Raw genomic sequence first — 19,132 nt, forward strand, 5'->3', positions numbered from 1 at the left:
TCTCATCCCTCCCTCACTACTGTCACATCAGCAATAAGATGGACAGGGCCTGAAAGAGCAGCATTGAATTGATGGGTGGAGATACACCCGCTCTGTGGTTATGGAGAAAGGCTGTATTATTACTACTACTGCAAGCTGCAGGGTATGGTTACCACTCTGACAACATACTCTCTTTTGTAAAATTCAGTCCATGCCAACTAAATTATTTGAGAATGACTATGCCAGGTGCAGATGGACCATGGGTTACACTAACCATCTACGACGGAGATCCTAGACAGAAATCAAGCCTTATCCTGTATAAAACCGAAAAATGATGGCAATATTCCTCCTATTACACTCACTTCAATCGTTACGGAATGTTACGAAAGTGCCCATTATGTTTTAGTTTAGGTTTTATTTAGTTTTAAGGAGTATTTTTGATTACTTTGTGTGCTATGTTACTGCATGTATCCTGGGTCTTTCTATCTATGTATGTTACTGATATGGCACAAAGCCTCATGTTTGCAAATGACAGACAAAACACAAGAGGATATGATGTAGTAATGCAAGATGGTATCTCGTCCTAGTGGTGGCCCCTGTCCTAGATACTAGCTAGATAAAACGGAAGTTGTGATACTCTAACTGTGACACACTATCACACAGATTTCCGTTAGACTGCTATAGTGCTATGTGTCAAAAAAAGTCGCCTTGCAGTCAGTTACTCATTAACCCAATTGTCCTTTATATATCAAGTAGCCTACATGTCGCTTTCATTCATTGAAAGATCTATTTGAAACAGGACAAAACATTTGCTTGCATGTCCTTCCTCAGAAAAAACCTCACCTTAATCATACAACAGGAAATGTTGCATTATGCCACACCGTCGAACCATGTGAATGACTTACAACTTGGTGAAACTTTATGAAAATCATTTAGAATTTGTGAATGTCACAAAACACAAGGTCTTTCACCCTTGATTTAAAAGAAAACAGGAGGAAAATGAACATGGACACGCCCAGCTCTTTAATCTTTAAAACTTGCACCTTTCCTGCTCTCTCTGTCTCGGTCTGGCCCCTCTCTGTCTCTTTCTCGTGAAAGTAACCTATGTTACAGGAGGTCACACTCCAGGGACACAAGTGCCTTCAGCAGGAACGTCTTCTTGGATGGACGTAAGAACACTCACACCTATTGTGTGGGTCTGCAAAATTAGCCATTACGCCTAGGGAGGAACAATTGTGCAATAACCTATAACCCTACAGTACAGTAAAAAGCATGCTCACGTTTAGTCAGCAGCTAAAAGAAAACCAGAGTCCAAAGCAGAACAAAAGAGGCACTATCCCCAAGGTGTTGCCTAAGGTGATTGCTGGTTGGTACTTCCGAGTACTAAATTACTACTGCTGGCCATGCAGGCTTGGACTGACCCAGCCATCAAACTATGCAAAGACTCATTATGAGTGCACAAGCACCAGTGACTCAGTGTAGCCTACATACTATATGATACATGTTTTTTGTCACTTTCTTCACATCTTGCCTTTCAAACTCCATCTTAATTCCAATCAAAACCTGGTAGAAAGGTAATCAGTAACTAATGGGTCTAGTTTAACTTTAATCATCAAATCCTTGAACTTAGGATAGCAAGCTGGAGATCCACCAACAAGTTGCACAACACTGCTGGATTACTGGTCACTGATTCATAAGTGCTCCGTTTCGGCACTGCTGTTTCTCTTGTTGTTCTCTGGTGTCACACATCCCAATAAAATAATTAACATAGCTCATGTGTAGGCCTAGTGATATAAAACATTTGATAAGACTGCTGTACAGTGCAGATTGGATTAACATGGTTATAGTTGCTGAAGCAGTTTAAATAAATCGCAGCAAAACAGGAGTTTATATCTTACTGTATTATGAGGTAACGTTAACACGTTCGACATGTGGACACCTGAGATCTTAGTTTATGTTGTCTGACTAGCAAGCGGTCTAGGGTGTAGTATAACAAACATAACAATTTGGCTGCGAAGAAACACGTTAGGTTATAATCCAGCCATGTGGTGTAATTTGAAGTTTAAGAACTGATTTTTATTTATAAATATACTGTACTAACTAATTTACTGTAGTTAACGTTAGCTACAGTTGTCATAACAATCATAGCGGAGAGCAACACATCTAGCTAGCTAGCTAGCTACACTCAGTTTCCAGACAGTGGTAGCTAGCCAAGCAACGTGTTAACGTATAACATGGAACGTTCATGTAAATAAACATTCCCCGCTGATTATTCAGCCCAGGAGCTGTCAAACTAGCTTAGCTGGCTAGCCTGGTAAGCTAGCTACCCACCCATAGATATATCTATGGCTACCTAGCTAGCAGGCTAAATAATAAGCTAGCTTGTCAGCTAAGTGAGTTAGCTTGCACTGTCGGAGAAAACTCACAAACAACAAGCTAAAGTGATCTCATAACAGTGCAAATATTATCCCAGACTAACTGAAAGACATGGCGAACTTAAGGTGACAAAAAAGGGACACTCATACTAAGGACAAATAGTATTTGTCAAAGTCAGCTAGCTAGCTAACTAACTCGTTAGTAGCATTCAGGCTATCTTGTTCGAGTGACGTGACGTCAAAGTTTTGGGTACGTGTCTCTTTCAAACAGGTAAACTACAGGCACAAATAACACGACATAGACGTAATGGAGTTGGGAGATACTTACGCTTTGTCAACCAACTCCCTAACCTTCCACATGTTCAGCATCTTGGCTCTGTGATAATGGGCTTTCTGCCTCGACAAAACCCTTAACTCCACACGAACACCGAACCCAAACCTTAAACTCTGGAAAGTAAACTCTTCTTAACCTCTCTTTCAAGACAGGAGGCGCAAACGCACCACCAGCCAGACAGGAAAGGTTACTACGGGAAATGCCCATGTAACGTCATCAAAATTGCGTAAAGCAGCATTGGAGTTGTAGTTTCTAGTTAGCGAGTGTTAGGCACCGCAATTGATAATGCAAGTAAATTAACATTTTAAATGGATATTGAAAACGCTCTCAACTTGGTACACAATTTAAAAACAATTCTGGGGAGAAACTGTTGGCCAAAAAATAGCGAGATCAAACTTTATTTCTCTAGCACATTTCACTGTATTTCTATAGAACAAATTATTTCAGAGGACCCCCTGCTATCACATCAAGGATCTATAAGGGTCGACTGGATTAGAAAAAAAACATGTACATTTTAATGATTAAAAAAGTGAAATATCCTAAGAGACCATGACATAATCGTACTGTAATATTAATGCCATGGCCCCTTGAGGAAAAATACTCCAACAGCATTAGCCTACCTGAGGTAGTCAAGAAGTGGTTTTATATAGATCGTCATAGGTATTGTGGTTTCTATGCATGTTGGTGATGCATCAAGTGACCATTTATCCAGTTCAGTATGACTGATATTCAATATTGTCTTATTGCATGTATATTGATATCAGTGTAACAAGTAATTGCATTATAGAAATGCCAAAGATATGTTTACGGTAGTTTCAAAATGGTAATGGCATTACATAGTTTAGTAGTCTATCAGAGAGCACAGACAAGTTAAAGTTTCAAAGTGTCCCATTTTTTATGAAAACAAGAACGAAACAATGTAAGAGATCCTTATAAAAAATGTGTATGTATATATATATATATATATATATATATTAGGGCAGAACGATTAATCGCATATGCAATAATATCTCGATATGTTAAAACGTGATTTCCTAAATCCTAAAGTAAAGTTCAAAGACAGTGTTTAAAAAGTGCAATCCACATGTTTACCGTATATATGTTTATTACAGTAAATAATAATCTAAATACTACTAAGTGTGGTAAAGCCACATATTTGTTTTTATATTTCTGCAATCTGCACTTTAGTTTGTGTGATTTGTTTCTGACTTTCATATGAATGTTTACACCAGGCTTGGTCAGTGCTCAATATACTACTGGGACTGAAGTAGTTAAATAAAAGATGTAATTCATATAAATTCATGCATCACCTAATTTCATCATCACATACAGGCCTGGCCTCCAGGAAAGAACAGTTTGTTCTATCTAATAATCTATCTAATCTTGTGTTGTTCATACTATACAATGATTTATTGCTTGTCTTTGTTGAATAATACAGAAGACAAAGAGCTTAAAAACATTAATATTCCACTCCTCACCACACTTGGCATTGAGTGGAATATTTAAATATAAATACTGGGAGGGCGAACTGAAGATAAGAGTTTTGCTGGACTACCGGAGTTGCGTTAACAACACCTCACTGTGTTTCACTACACATATTAAATCGCAATCGCAGTATTGGTGAAAAAAAATCACAATTGCATTATTTTCCAAAATCGTTCAGCCCTAATATATATATATATATATATATATATATATATATATATATATATATATATATATATAGCCATTGGTTGGGATATATTATCAAGTACCATTTGTAATGTTTTATCCTCAGTTTAATATTTGTTTCCATTTTAACGGACATTGTTTGGCTTTTACTTCACGCTGCTAACTTTTCTCCATTGTAAAACCTGCTGTTATTTTAGTTTTTGTCCAAATGTGTCCCAGCTTCCTTAAAACTGTAGCCTACATTCTCATCAGCAGGTCACCATCCTGTGTGTTCTTCATCCCTCCTCATCTGGCATTCAGGCATGCTACAATGACCCAGTGATGCTGTGTGACAGGCCAGGCAGGGCACTGGCTGTTTGTGTCAATCCAGATCAATCACTCCCTCTTCTGGACGGACAACGCCATCAACGCTCAGAAAGGTCACAGGGTGTACTCAAGCCAGGCATGATGTAGTGAGCAGGGAGGTCAGTGAAGCAAGTGAACACCCTTGACTGCATCACCTTAAATAGACCATTCGGTTTATGAGTAAGAAAAACTGTCCGAAGTCATTTCTTGCACCTTGAAATATTTTTTGAATCTCCTGTGACTGGGCGTATACAAAACGTATTAAAACTGTTTGTCGAATCTTATTGATTGATATTCCAGTGGGCATGATAAAACCTCAGATGCCCTGCATCCGACAGGGTCTCTATTCTCTAATGATACGTGTAAATATGGCCCACGGCTTACACTTCTATAGGAGAGCAGAAAGAAACAACACAATAGCCAAAATACAACCCATTTGAGAAAAAAAAAACAAGAAACAGCACTTAACAGCCCAGAATGCACTGCACCCGAGGGAGCAACCTCAATTACTGTTACACGTCCGAAGAGAAGAACTCCAGGAGAAGTGATTGCTGAGATGGAAATGGCTGTGTGTGTGTGTGTGTGTGTGTGTGTGTGTGTGTGTGTGTGTGTGTGTGTGTGTGTGTGTGTGTGTTTGTGCATGTGTGAGTGTGTGTTTGTGCAAGTGTGTGGGTTGGAGGAGGATGGATAGAAAGGCACTCAGTAAAAAGATCTTTCAGAAACACTTTGCCTCAGTGACGTTGACGCAAGCTGTTGATTGACATGCACTTCTCGACAGAAACCAGAGCTATCAACCTATCTGCCACGCATTAAAAATGGCACGGTCTTCAGGGAGGGGCTTAAGTGGTAAATGATGTTGCTCAAGACACTCTCTGTCAACAATGTGTGTGTGTTTGTGAGTGCTGAGGATGGCAAAGTATTCAATCAAAGCTTTGATTGAAAAAAACCTTGTGTCCTTAAAGATCAGAATTCTGTACACTGATGTATAGGATGTGTGTGTGTGTGTGTGTGTGTGTGTGTGTGTGTGTGTGTGTGTGTGTGTGTGTGTGTGTGTGTGTGTGTGTGTGTGTGTGTGTGTGTGTGTGTGTGTGTGTGTGTGTGTTTTAAATACAGTATGGTATTTCTCTGGGGAAAGAAAACTGAGCTGGCAGAAGGCTTAATTGCAGAAATCTGATCTCAAACAATATTTATGCAGTTAAATTATGCTGTCAAAGCAAACTTTGGATTTTTTTTTGGACAGTTTTAATCTTCAGAAAGAGAGAGGCAAAAACATTCTCTGTAAGAAATCTTGTAAACCCACATTCTCTCTTTAGATATGGAAAAAATAACGTCAGCCTTTCCTTGATATTTCATATTTTATAACCACGTTCCATTCATCATCTTGCTCTTCGGTTGATCGTCAATTTGGTCTACTGAGACCAAGTTTGTCACTAACAACTTTGGAGTTGAAGGAGATGAAAAAGTAAGCCAGATAAATATAATGTAATTGTAACACAAGTAGCACCAGGGGGCACTGTGACTTTTTCTGGTTGTGGAAACTGCTGGAGTATTACACAGGGGGTGAGTGTGTTCAACGTCTGTGCACATGTGAGTGTGTGTCAGTCAGTGTGACCACTGAGGGTCGAGGCCGTGTGTTTACATGGCTGAAGTTCCCATGACAAATGTGGTCAGAAACATCATCTCGACTTGGGAATGTGCTCTACAACTCTGCTATTTTTCCTTCTCGACAAACATGTGCTTCCAATCTCTTGAAACACTGTTCATTTTTTTTCTTTGCAGTTTTACAAGTCATAAGAAAACAATGTTCTTTGTTTTGCACATTAGCTATGAGTTAACAAACACGGCCATCTTTGTGCCCACAGAAGAGGCTTCTGATCTGTGGAGTCACTCGCATGGGGCCCAGCTTTCCTCCTGTCAGAGCGAGGGTTCTTTCACTGCTGTTATATTTCAGGCTGTTATTGTTGGCCCTCTTGCAGCCCCGGTAAGATCTTTAGTCCTTTTCCCAAGCGATATAACCCCCACACACATCACACAGTATCTGACCCCTGTCTCCATGACACATGACAGGTCCACTGTGGTGCGTGTGTGTGGCAATGTGAGCAAGGACTGATGTGTGAGTGTGTGCATTTATGTGTGTGTATGCTTTCATGTAAATGTATAGTAAATATGTGTGTGTGTGTGTGTGTGTGTGTGTGTGTGTGTGTGTGTGTGTGTGTGTGTGTGTGTGTATGTGTATGTGTGTGTGTGTGTACATCATGGGTATGTGTGCACAGAGCAGAGCATATCTGGCATAGTATGTATATAGGTATTGAATATGCTAAAACAATGAGGCCACTTGTCATATGTTCTAAGTCGCAGAGACAACCCGCTGTGATCTCAAACCACACACACAGATGTTCCTAATGGGACTAAAGTAGCATTCACATTCCTGTGGATAACCAGTCTGTTTATTTTTCTCTCTCAACTGGACTGGATTGCCACTTTTCCTGGTGAGAAAAAGGACAGAAGATGATAGAAAGAAAAACGAGGAGGCTGATGAGAGAGACTCCCACCACAGTTTAGAGCTCCAAAGCCAACTGTCAGTCCTGCTAAACCGGCAAACCTCAGCTCCGGTGATTTAAGGGTGACAGTAATTCAATGTATAATGGAAGTTGATGCTAGTATACAATTCTTTGCAAGTTAAAACCACTGTTGTCCTATTCCCCTACCTGAGTAAATGAGCTTTGGCATAATTGTGAAGGCTTATGTTTATAGTCAGGATGTTACAGTAAATCCTGCTGTTGCTTTGTACATGGGTGAGAGAGCGTACACATACATGCAGAGAAACCCACACAGGTATGCTCAAGTCTGAGAACATCTGCTCCTTTACAACCAGATTGAATTAGCAATTACAGAGAGTAAAAAACAGAACAAAACATCTGGAGCTGTAAGCAGCAGAGGTTATAAATCTGAGTGAGGGTGGGAGGGGGGTATGAAAGTGAGCCAAAGTGAGATTCTCAAGGACAGTGTCTCTGATTGGCCCATTAACATGCCAGGGGTGTCAAAAAGGACCCGAGGCAATGGGAGAAATGGGACAGAGCAGAGGGCTTTAGAGGGCATATAGAACACCAGTGAATGGAGCGTACGGGGGAGAGCACAGGAGAGGGCCAGTGAGATACTGGAGGGGAGTAAAATGCAGTATTAGCAAAGATGATCCAACTGTGAAGACACATGGATGTTGTTTGTGTCTTGATTCTCCTCACAGGAAATCTCCCCGATAAGCAGAGAGAAAGCTGTGGAAAAGCCGAGAGGAAGATGTAAAAAAAGAGTTTTTTTTGGAAAAAGACCTGGAGCTGTGTGGGTGTTAGAATTAAGGAACAGAGGCTGAGGATCACTACTTTGCCAAACCATAATTATACATGTTTGGACACAGAAAATGATTCAAGTAAACGTAAGGCTGGGTGTTCATAAATGTATTTTAACGATTATATCCAGTTTGGTTTAAGTCCATATAAATGTGAGGTTGGAAAGCCGCAGCATCATTACCACATCTGTTTTTGCTATTATTGGCACAATAAATTACGTAGGCAATTTGTTTGCGCTGTTGTTAGAGTAATAGAATCAAATTATCCCATGTTAGGGAAATGATTATGTACGAAGCGGAACCCATCAGGGATTCACAAGGCAATCAGTGAAGTAAGACAGAGCTGAAATGTTGGCGCTCTGCACATCAACTGTTCCAGGTCCACTACGTCATTTGAAAGAACCTCAACCATGCATAGGAGATAATTGTACCTGAAGTAGACTGTTTCACCCACTAATATGGCAATGCTAAGAGTGCTAAGTCAGTGTAGAGCCACAGTGTCCTGATGTAGTAGTACTCCAGTACAACATCAATCCAGTGGAGCTGTGTGAAAAGCACAGAGTGAGAGTCATAATTGAAAAGCAAGAGTGAAGTGAGAAGTGTTTGGAATGAAGGACAATATCAAATGAGTATTTTCATTTAAAAGTCAGTTTACATTCCCACTCCAAGGCCAGACACTGAGTGGATGTTTCAAATAGGTCAAGGTTGAAGTGAAAACAAAAGTTAGTCGATTAGCAGTCGAGGTGCAACATTTCCTACTTTGTATGCAAATCTGGCAGATCATCACATCGTGTAGGCACTGCCTGCGATTCTACATCTGCACGCACTCATTTAATTATCCAAACACAATTCACAAAAGTCACTGGAAACTAACCAAACCAAAATAAAATAATTTGCATATATTTAAAAGAGCAGATAAAGTCCCTCGGGGTTGGTTAATATTTCAGAGGCATAATAATAATATGCTAAATCATTCACATTTTATCCAGCACCAAAACAAAGTGGCTTTGTCGATGTAATTAGGGTGTTTTAGAGTTGAATCACCCTGGCAAATGACCATGTTTTTCTCTCTGGGAGATCTGTGTGTGAATGTATCTAAGCTCCTCTCTCTCCCTATATATATGTGTATATGTGTGTGTGTGTGTGTGTGTGTGTGCGTGCGCGCTTGTGTTGTATTGTCCCTGTTCCTCCATGTGCGTGCAGTCTTAGAAAAGGATTGATTAAAGAGAGAGTGTCTGTCTCAGAGCAGTTAATGAGGTTTAGTCCCTTGAGCTGTGAGGTTTGGCTGTATGTGAGTGCGCGCATGTGTGCATGTAGACCTAGTGGAAGACGTTGTTAATTGGCTAAGACTTACTTTTAGCAGGGGGATAGTCAAGGGCACAGTGCCTCCACATTTTGTGGAGTGCCATTTGTAGAACACGGTGATACGTTCACTTTCTATATTCAGTATTATTTTGAGGGAATGATGAGTCAGTAGCAGGCTGACAGAATGAAATATGATTGTAATTATACTTGTAGTTTTGTATGTTATATGATCTGAAATGATAAAGATAGAAACGAAAAAATGCATGCTAAAAACTGAATGGAAAAACATTTATTTAGCTGTTTTGTGTTACCTGAGTGGATCTGAAGATGTGAATGAAACTCATTTTTCTCTCTGGGGACAAGGAGAAAACAAAAAGGAAAGAGAAAGAAGAAAAGAAAAGGAAAAGAGAAGAGAAGGAAAAAGAAATATAAAAAGACAGAAAAAGAAAGACAGGGAGGATGAGGGAAAGATGAAATGAAGCAGAGAGGGAGAAAGAAAGATAGATAAAAATATTTCACAAAGGCCAAGGCACTATAGATGGATACAATCTCACTTTCTCTGGTCTCCATGCAGACCTGTCCGTCTACATGTATTTACAGACCTGTATGTTCCTTTGCAGCTCAACACACAGCTCGTCTTAAACAGCAGGAAGCATTGATGCTTTCATGTGGAGCACAGCCCAAAGTAGAGCAAGATCACAATGTGTGTGTGTGTGTGTGTGTGTGTGTGTGCGTGCGTGTGTGCGCGTGTGAAACCCAGGCTTTTCCCCTCTTGGGACCTGCACAAACACACTTCCCATCTTTCCTTTGAGTTTCACATTCAAAGGTTCCACTCGTTCAGCTGTCAATCATTCTCTCAACCAATCAAGGCCCTTCATTCTCAGTCTGTTTATAGATCAAGGGTGGTTTAAGTGTATGTATGTGATGTGACTGGAATTTTTACCATGACTAATACTAATACTGTAAATATTCATATTTTCACCAGTGGTGTCAATCAAAATCAACACTATTGTGCCATACTGGGAGCATGCGGGAAGTCTGTAACAATGTTTATGACTGCATGTCCTGGAAACTCATTGTTGGTACTAAAAGGATGCCAGAAAATGCAGGAAGAAATCTGGACTAAGCGAAAAAAGGTCTAAAATATGGCTGAAAGGAACAAAGTAAGTTCATGAATGTATGTAAAAAGAAAGAAAAAAATCAGGCACAGATGGAAGTTATTGAAGGAAGAAGCTTTGTTTGTGGATTAGGGCTGGTGTGTGTGTGTGTGTGTGTGTGTGTGTGCTCAATATATGTGCATTTGTGTTATCAAAAGAGACTCAGTGCAGTATCGAGGCATTAACTATTGTGTTATAGGGCTATCGCAACCCAGATATGTCATGCTTAATTTAGTGGCTAAGAGTACAAGAGAAAAGGGGGAGAAAAAAGTACAAATTACTGTGAAATGTAAAATATATCTGCAAGTGTGATTACATCACACAGCAACTGCACTTGTGCTTTAACACGTGGGAAAACTGAGAAGGAAAGAGAGCTACAGTGAGAGAGAATGAGAGAAAACAAAAGGAGCATCAGGTGACAGCAGGTGTTATCAGACCTCACCTCTGATTGCCATCTATTATGATAGAACAATAGTTTCCTGGGGGCCATGCTAACGACCTGTGTTTGTCAGCAACAGGGGAAATTAACCCAAGCCATACTTGTCATCCTGTCTGCTTTATGCCAGGAGGGAAATTGACAAAAGGAGAGGAGCAGATTGGGAGAAGAAGAATTGCTCACACACCTGTTATGTGGTGATAGACAGCTGCTACATGTCCATACCTGTAATGTGTGGGAAAAGGTGGGTGACGTTTAGCCACCAACAGAGGGCAGCAGAGGGCTTCAGAGCTGACGTGTCCCTCAGAGGCCAATCACAAAGCTCAGCCTCAGACTCACAGAGAATTGTCTTCATCTACATGTCACCTCACAAATGTCCACTCAATCCCCCTCGCTTTGATTTAAAATGATTGAACGAGTTGCCGCGTCTGTGCCTACTACCGATGATGGCTTCACCTCGGAGCTGCCATGGTGAGATACTTGTTTGTTTTTGTCAACTTTTACCTATTTCCCCCCAGCTGTAAGGTGGGAGTGAGGCTTGAACTGCAGGGCACTGGTAATGGCGGAGTGTGTGTTCTACAGCACGTCTCAGTGAGAAACTAGCTCGATCTATTCACGCTACATGCAGAGCCGTGGCCTCCAGGCTTGAGTTCCTGCTTCAGTAATGACTCTGTTCCCCTGTGAATTGTAGAACATTGTCTTTCCTCAAATGAGGGAAGCACACAATCACACAGACATATCCACTCACACACAGACTTACACGTGCACTTCAATATGCATGAAACTCACAAGGTTGTAAACATATACGGACAAAATAGTGCACAAAAAATACACACATACTTGCACCCACCCACCCACACACACACACACACACACACACACACACACACACACACACACACACACACACACACACACACACACACTTCTCCCCAGTCTCCGAAACATTGATTGGGCCTCCCTCTCAGGTCTGCTCGCCTCTACCATGATCAATCAGTTAGTTTATAGAACACAATGTGTGGCAGCTTGTATTGCTCTTTCTCCCTCTTCGTTACCGATCAGAGAAAATCCCACTCTAAGCAAGCGCAATGCACATTCATACAATTTTAATGACTCTTAAATTAACCATCATATTTTTGCTCCACTCCTTCACTGACTAAATCGCTTAATATGCATCAACACTGGCCTTGTGGGTTCGCCGTGACATTTTTATAATTCCTTTGCACGGGCATTGTGTTTATTTATGAGTATGTAGGCTTTTTTGGCTGATAAATGGCACAATTAACCAGTGCTCAGACACTCGAGCAGGCGTTTCAGGCTGCTGACAGATTTTTAGTGTCCTCTTCCTTGGCTAACGATGAAAGTAAATAATGTCCTAACGAGGTTGCTGGAGCAGTTGTCTGAGGATTCATTTTATATTTTACATTTTCTTTGAGCAGCAGTGGTTGAACACAACACAAAAGTAAGGTTCACAGCCTAGATTTTGAGCTTTGAACATAATTTAGTAGCTTGTTAAGAAATTCCTTTACAATTAATACCAAGGTTACAAATGAAAATTGAAATAATTTCTGAATTTTTCAGGATTGTGTGAGAAATGAGCAGACTAATTACATTATTCATGGAGTTTTCTTTCTCTGTTTTAGCAAATCCAACCACTCTTTTGGCAGTATATTAGGCTTTAGGTGTCTATTTCTGTCTATTTAATATTTGTACAACATGATCGGAACGCAGGGGCAAATAAGACAGACTATAGCAGTGTTAAGCTGCAGTTTGCAGGGTACCATGGATGTCAAATCTTCCGACTTCCTGTATGCATTATTCAAGGGCCCCTATTGGCTGCTGTGGGTTTAGTGATGAAAGTAGCCTGACGCAATACACAGCAACAGTGTTTTACAGTATTGTTTTACAAAGTATTGTAAGGCAGGGTAGAACAAGGGAGAGTATTAGCCAGGCCCTGGGAGGAGGGTAGCTTTATGAGCCCTTTGAGGCTGGCTGGGGAGCGCCTAGGCTCCTTTGCAGTTAAGCAGTGGGCTACGGAACTACAAGCTGCCCCTACATTTACAGAATGCCCTTGGACGGAGGATGTGTGTGAGAGAGAAAGTGTAGGGCATGCATGCTCATGGGCTAATGAGTGCATGTGTTAATGCCTGTGTGTGTGTTTGTGTGCACATGTGAGTGTGCGTGGATGAGATGTTGTTGGGTTGAGTCAGTCTCCAGAGGAAAGGAGAAGGACAAATGCTCCTTAAAAATAGCCCCTGGGCAGCTGGTGTACACAGTCTATCAGCAGTCCGTCCCTGGGGCCAAAGAGGGAGGGAGGAGGAGGGGATGGAGAGAAAGAGGGAGGGGGAGAGAGAGAGAGAGAAAGAAAGAGAGAGAGAGAGAGAGAGAGAGAGAGAGAGATGTAAAAGAGAGTGAGAGAAATGTGGAAAAAAAATAGGGTAAAATATTTGTGGAATGGAAAGAGAAGGACAAAACATAATATGGATAAAGAAGTTAAGCCTCCTCTCAAAAAAGAGAGAAGATGGTAAAAAAAAGAGAAGCAAAAGTCAAAGAAAAAAGGAGAACAAACTGAGATAGTCAGCGAAAGAGAGAAGGCAAAAGATGGAGAGTGCCTCCCAGTCCCAGTTGTGAATGCTCTGGAGGTCACAGTGGAGGGATAGGGTTTTAGAGAGAGCAGCTTTGTCCCCAGACGTCTTCAGTTACTAATATACCAGTGTGTGCTTCGCTAAATCGCTCCCAGTCGGCGGGAGTAGAGATCCTTGAGACCCACTGAGACCCTTTATGGAAATAACTCTACCCCATTTGCTTTCAATAACTTGCTGTAACGTGTGTGTGTGTGTGTGTGTGTGTGTGTGTGTCTGTGAACTTTAAGGAGCATTTGCGTGCATAGTTTTTTAATGGACATGCACATAATGGATAGATGGTTTTTACAACTGTTCAATCTACTGGGAGCCACAAAATCATCAATCTATTAGATATTTATGCCGCTGGAACGCTCTGATTTTAAGGCTGCAGAGTGTGCTTTTTGTGATCCCAGAGTGATCTCAGGCATGGCATTACCACATACCAGAACAAAATTGGATTAAACCCAGACATAAGAAAAGAATCTTGAAAAGAAATATCAGGTAGAATATAGTTTGCAGCATGCAACTAGGAAGGTTTGTGGGTGTATTTCAACTTTAAATGAGAAATAAAGAGCCAGAAGTCATTCTATGGTTGCCTGAAGGATCCCACACTCTCACTGTATCATCAACACACCAATTAGAGCCACAGACTGGGAAAGGATCAATGCGATTCTGATGTGTGTGTGTGTGTGTGTGTGTGTGTGTGTGTGTGTGTGTGTGTGTGTGGGTGGTTGTGTGTGTGTGTGTGTGTGTGTGTGTGTGCATGTATAGATGTGTTTCGTTAGTTCCTCCACTGAGCTAATTGAGCTGTTTTTCCTCAACAGTTGGGAGCTCTTAGGCTGCGGACAGATGCCCTTGGGCACAAGGTGTGTGTGTCAGTTTGTGTGCATCTGTGTGTTTGCCACTGCGAGCATGTGTTCCATCCTGCCATAGTGATTGCGAAAGTTTGTCGGTGCATGCCAAAATGAAAACTTGTGTGTGATGTGTGTGTGAATGGCATGCAGTCCGTTGGTCTGTCAGTGGCGTATTTAGCGGTCTCCAGGCGTCATTAGTACCCTGACTGTCACACCGGTTTGTCTCAGTTGAGCTCTTTATAAAGCTTTGTTTAGAATACTCGGGCCACATGTGCTCCGCTGCGACTGATGAGCCCTGAGCGGGTGCTGATGGAGTGTGTGCGTGCGTGTGTGCGTGGAAGCGGGGTGGTGATGGAGCAGAGCCGTCCTGACAAAGATGTTACCCAGCAGCAGGATCCTGTGCCCCACCCCCTCTATACACACACACACAGAAACACACAGAAACACACACCCCACGATCACCTACCCAAACAGCCTCGCTCTCAATGTCATCGCTTGGGTCATGTTTAACTTGAGAGAAGAGGATATACTTTGTTTATATCACAGAAAGGACAGTTGACCATTCCTCACATACAGGAAATGCAGCATACTACAGGACAACAACAGTCACGCTACACTGCAGCAGTGATGGAAAGTAAGCAAGTACATTTACTCTGACATGTACAATGCTTATACACTTTGAGTTACAAGTATTTTACTTGACTATTTCCATTTTATATTTCTACTCCACTACATTTAAATGGGAAACAGTGTTCTTTTTACTCCACTGCATTTATTTGCCAGCTGTAGTTACTTTGCAGATTAGGATTAAAAGGATATAAACTATCCAACGCTATAAAAAGTTAAAATTAGCCCACCTTGACCAGCATATAAAAGCAAGGGCCTCAGTCTGCTTGTTGGATCATCTAATCATCTTTTCGCACTGCCTATAGGTGTGGCCATTTGAAATCGTTAATAATAAACACTTTTGCTGTTACACATGGCTGGATGACACGTCTTACAACCTAGTTTGTTTTAAGCATACCAAATCCTTAAAGCTATACCATTAGGGATAAGATAAGGTAAAATATTAAATTATAAGAAGTATATATATAAAAGAAATACAAAACACACAAAGAGCAATTGAAGTCAAAATAACCAATGATCAGTGTTGCAAATAAACCATTAGTGCAGCACTGTCTCAAATGAAGTGACATAGTGTGCAGAGTCAGGAAAGCATAGCACACGTAAAAGTAAAAACATCTAGAGTAGTCATTAGAAGCTATATGTTTTATGTTGTTGTCAATAAATGCCACACAAAGACGCCAAAGACGTTTCCTACTGAGGACACCTTAAAAAACAGGTCACAAATATATTGTTTCATTTTCTAAACACACTAAGCAATTTCCTAAAAACAGTTACACATTGTATTTTTTTTGCAAATGCTAACAGGAGTAAATAGTGCATTTGTTGGGGACTGTTTTCAGTGGGGGATTAATCCACATTTGGTGCACGAGTGAGTATTTCATTAATTGTTTATTTAAAATGCTAGTTAATGCATCAATAATCATAATTTGGTGTTATAATATATGTATAATGATATAACGGGGGCCATTTTGCATAATAAGTGCTTTTCTTTTTAATACTTCAGGTATTGCTGCAGGTATGTATTTTACTTGTGATTGAGTACTTTTACATTGTTATATTACAATATTACTACTTTTACTTAAGTAAATGTTCTGAAAACGTCCACCACTGCACTGTGATGTGAATGTCCATATGACAGGCTGTTTGGAATTAAAGCCCTCGCACATTTGTATGATATATGCAATAATGTGTAATATAGATGTAAGCACCCGTGGAATCAACAAGTATTCAATGTTGTTTTCAAGGAAACTTCCCTGCAGCATCTAGCTGATGCTGGTCGTCTCTCTTCACCACGGCAGCTGCCTGTTATCTTTCATTCATTTTCAAACAGCCACACACACACACACACACACACACACACACACACACACACACACACACACACACACACACACACACACACACACAAAAACACACACACAAAAAACACACCCACACACACACAAACACGCACACTCAGACCCACGCACATTTGCACACACACTCTTACAACTCACACACATCCACATTCACACACTTGAACGCGCTTGTTCTTTTTCTCTCTTTCTCTTTTTGACAACTTCCAGCTTAACTTCCAGCAGAAGTGCGCCACTCTCAGTCCTTCAGCGGGAGTTGTTACTTTGAGCTACTCAGGAATACAGTCTAACTTTTTAGTACAAGACTAGTCATTGAGTCTCTCTCCTGGGACCCTTGCTATATAACTTATACTCACTTTACAGGACTGCCTTATCAGTGGAAGGCATCTCTTTGTGAAAGCACTGAGGTAGAAGTTTGGATAAAGCTATTTGATGTTTTGTAGAGAACGTATCTGAGGTAATGGATACTGTGTGAAAGGCTATGGCTGCTTGAGTGAAGTGACAAAGTTAGTTTGGGCCTTACAGATCTTTAAATCCCTCTGGATCACTCAAACTGCCCCTTCTACACTCACCGCTCCACTGATTGTGTGTGTTTGTGTGTGTGTGTCAGATGATTGGTACCTGGGCTAACAGAGAGGAGTCCCTCAGGTCCTTCTGTGGAGGTTCTCAGGTCTGGTCAGTTAACCTCCATCTCTCTCTTTGATCGCTGCAGCTCAGACGACCCTCAGGGAAAACACAACACACTCAAACCTCAGTCTTTCAGCAGATACACACACACACACATATCCACACTTATCCACAGCAGACAAACAGATTGACACATATACACAAGAAAAAACTTTGCACATATGCCAATGCATACACCCCCTCATCCACACATCTACACACTTTGCCACACAGTCAGACCAAGGGATAATGCTATACAGCCAGTGTCAGTGAGAGCAGGGTACTTAAGGTGCTATTACACTCCCATTACCTCTACTCTCATGTGCAATCAGGGAGAGGTGATGGCCTGCGCTCTGGCAACACACACCCTGTTTCCCCTTTCTGACAGCGCTGTGGACAGAAGCCCGAGACACGGGGCTCCGGGATCGTAGGGGAGGTAAGGCAAGGAGATTTAATCTGAAGGGTGTGTGTCGTATCTGGTAGGTAGAAGAGAAGAGATGGAATGCATTGTGTAGCAGTAAGGCTAACAGGCATAAAGCTACACTCCTATCTGCAGATGATGATGATGGATATGCAGAGTTTCATGTGTTTGTGAGTCTGTTTTAATGAAAAAATTCCACATTCACATTTTATTCCTTCTCTTCACACATACACACACACACACACAAAAAAAAAAAAAAAAAAATTTTTTTTCTTTTCCATTTCTTAATAGATTTCTTCTCTTCCCCCAGCTCCTCTGGGACCCCTTCTCTGTGTCGTTAATCAGAGCTTCAACTCAGCTCTTCTCTCTCTCTCTCTCTCTCTCTTTTTTTTTTTTTTTTTTCTCTCTCTCTCTCTCACTCTTCATTTTTTCTTTTTTTCTTCTTTTATTTCCAACCAACCATCACACACACACTTGCCTAGTGCACACACACACACACACACACACACACACACACACACACACACACACACACACACACACACACACACACACACACACACACACACACACACACACACGTGCAGTCCTATAGTCTCCCTCCCCTCCATCCTCAGCCCCATCCATCATAAAATGGCAATGGGAAGGTGGGGTTGTGTGTAAGTGTAAGTGTGAGTCTGTGAAAGTGTGCGCATCAGGTTCTGTGTGTGTGTGTGTGTGTGTGTGTGTGTGTCTGTGTGTGTCGGCTCATGTATGTGCGCACATCTTCTGTGTCTCCTCAGCAAAAATGAATTGAGACTTTACAAGAAGAAAGCAATTAGGCCAGGGCTTTGCCCTATCATTCACTGGCTAATGTATCAGAGGCAGAGTGAATATTATTAACGGACGGGGATGGTAAGGCTCTGTGGATTTTACAGCCAGAAGGTAGGACAAGAAAAGACTAATGATTGTGATGAAATAACCCTGAGTTGAAGGGTTTTAATCACTTGTAGGCTTTGTGGCTTCGCAGTTGACATGCTCTCTATGATAACTGCGTGACTTCCAGCTCTAAGTCTCTGCCATTCACTGAACACTAGTAGGGAAGAATCAAATGAGCCATTATTGAACATGGACAAGGATGGCTGAGTACAATGCAACATGATTACTCATTCATCAGGATGTGTGAGTAGGGCCACAGGGCTGAGGAAGATGAGAGAAAACAAATCGTGAGTCAGAAAAATGGAAACTATGATGAACAGAGGACAAAGAGACATATTATGGAGGGGGGGAAGGAAGAGGGCAAAGAGACAAAAGTGCAAAGGAGAGAGGGGTGACTGAGGTGGAGCATTGATGGACAGAGTCAAGAAGGAGCAGACAGAGGAGAGAGGAGGTGAATGAGCAGCGTTGGTCAGTGATGCGTAGAGCCAAACCATTTGCACCTCAGCAGCAACTGAGCAGAGTGCTCTTGACTTATGTGTGTGTGTGTGTGTGTGTGTGTGTGTATGTGTGTGTGTGTGTGTGTGTGTGAAGAGAGAGAGTGTGTGTGACACGGGTCGGGGGAAACTGGGTTCAGATCTAGGATAGGTCACACTGTAATGGTGGTTTTTTTAACAGCATTTTTGTTTCACATCTCTACAGCGCTCTTAAATGTCATGCATTTT

At 41.4% G+C, this 19,132-nt stretch overlaps 1 protein-coding gene across 2 annotated transcripts in view; it reads right to left on the bottom strand.

The window, feature by feature from the left end:
* clint1a (clathrin interactor 1a) overlaps positions 1-2,880 on the bottom strand; it is a 22,070-nt gene extending 19,190 nt beyond the window's left edge. For both annotated transcript variants that reach the window (XM_039812998.1, XM_039812997.1), the window contains exon 1: positions 2,683-2,880. In XM_039812998.1, the coding sequence (XP_039668932.1) occupies positions 2,683-2,723 (41 nt within the window). In that variant the 5' untranslated portion in view covers positions 2,724-2,880. The remainder of the gene's footprint in view (positions 1-2,682) is intronic.
* Positions 2,881-19,132: the final 16,252 nt, after the last annotated feature.

This window comes from Perca fluviatilis, chromosome 10 (genome assembly GCF_010015445.1).
Source record: "Perca fluviatilis chromosome 10, GENO_Pfluv_1.0, whole genome shotgun sequence".
NCBI lineage: Eukaryota > Metazoa > Chordata > Actinopteri > Perciformes > Percidae > Perca > Perca fluviatilis.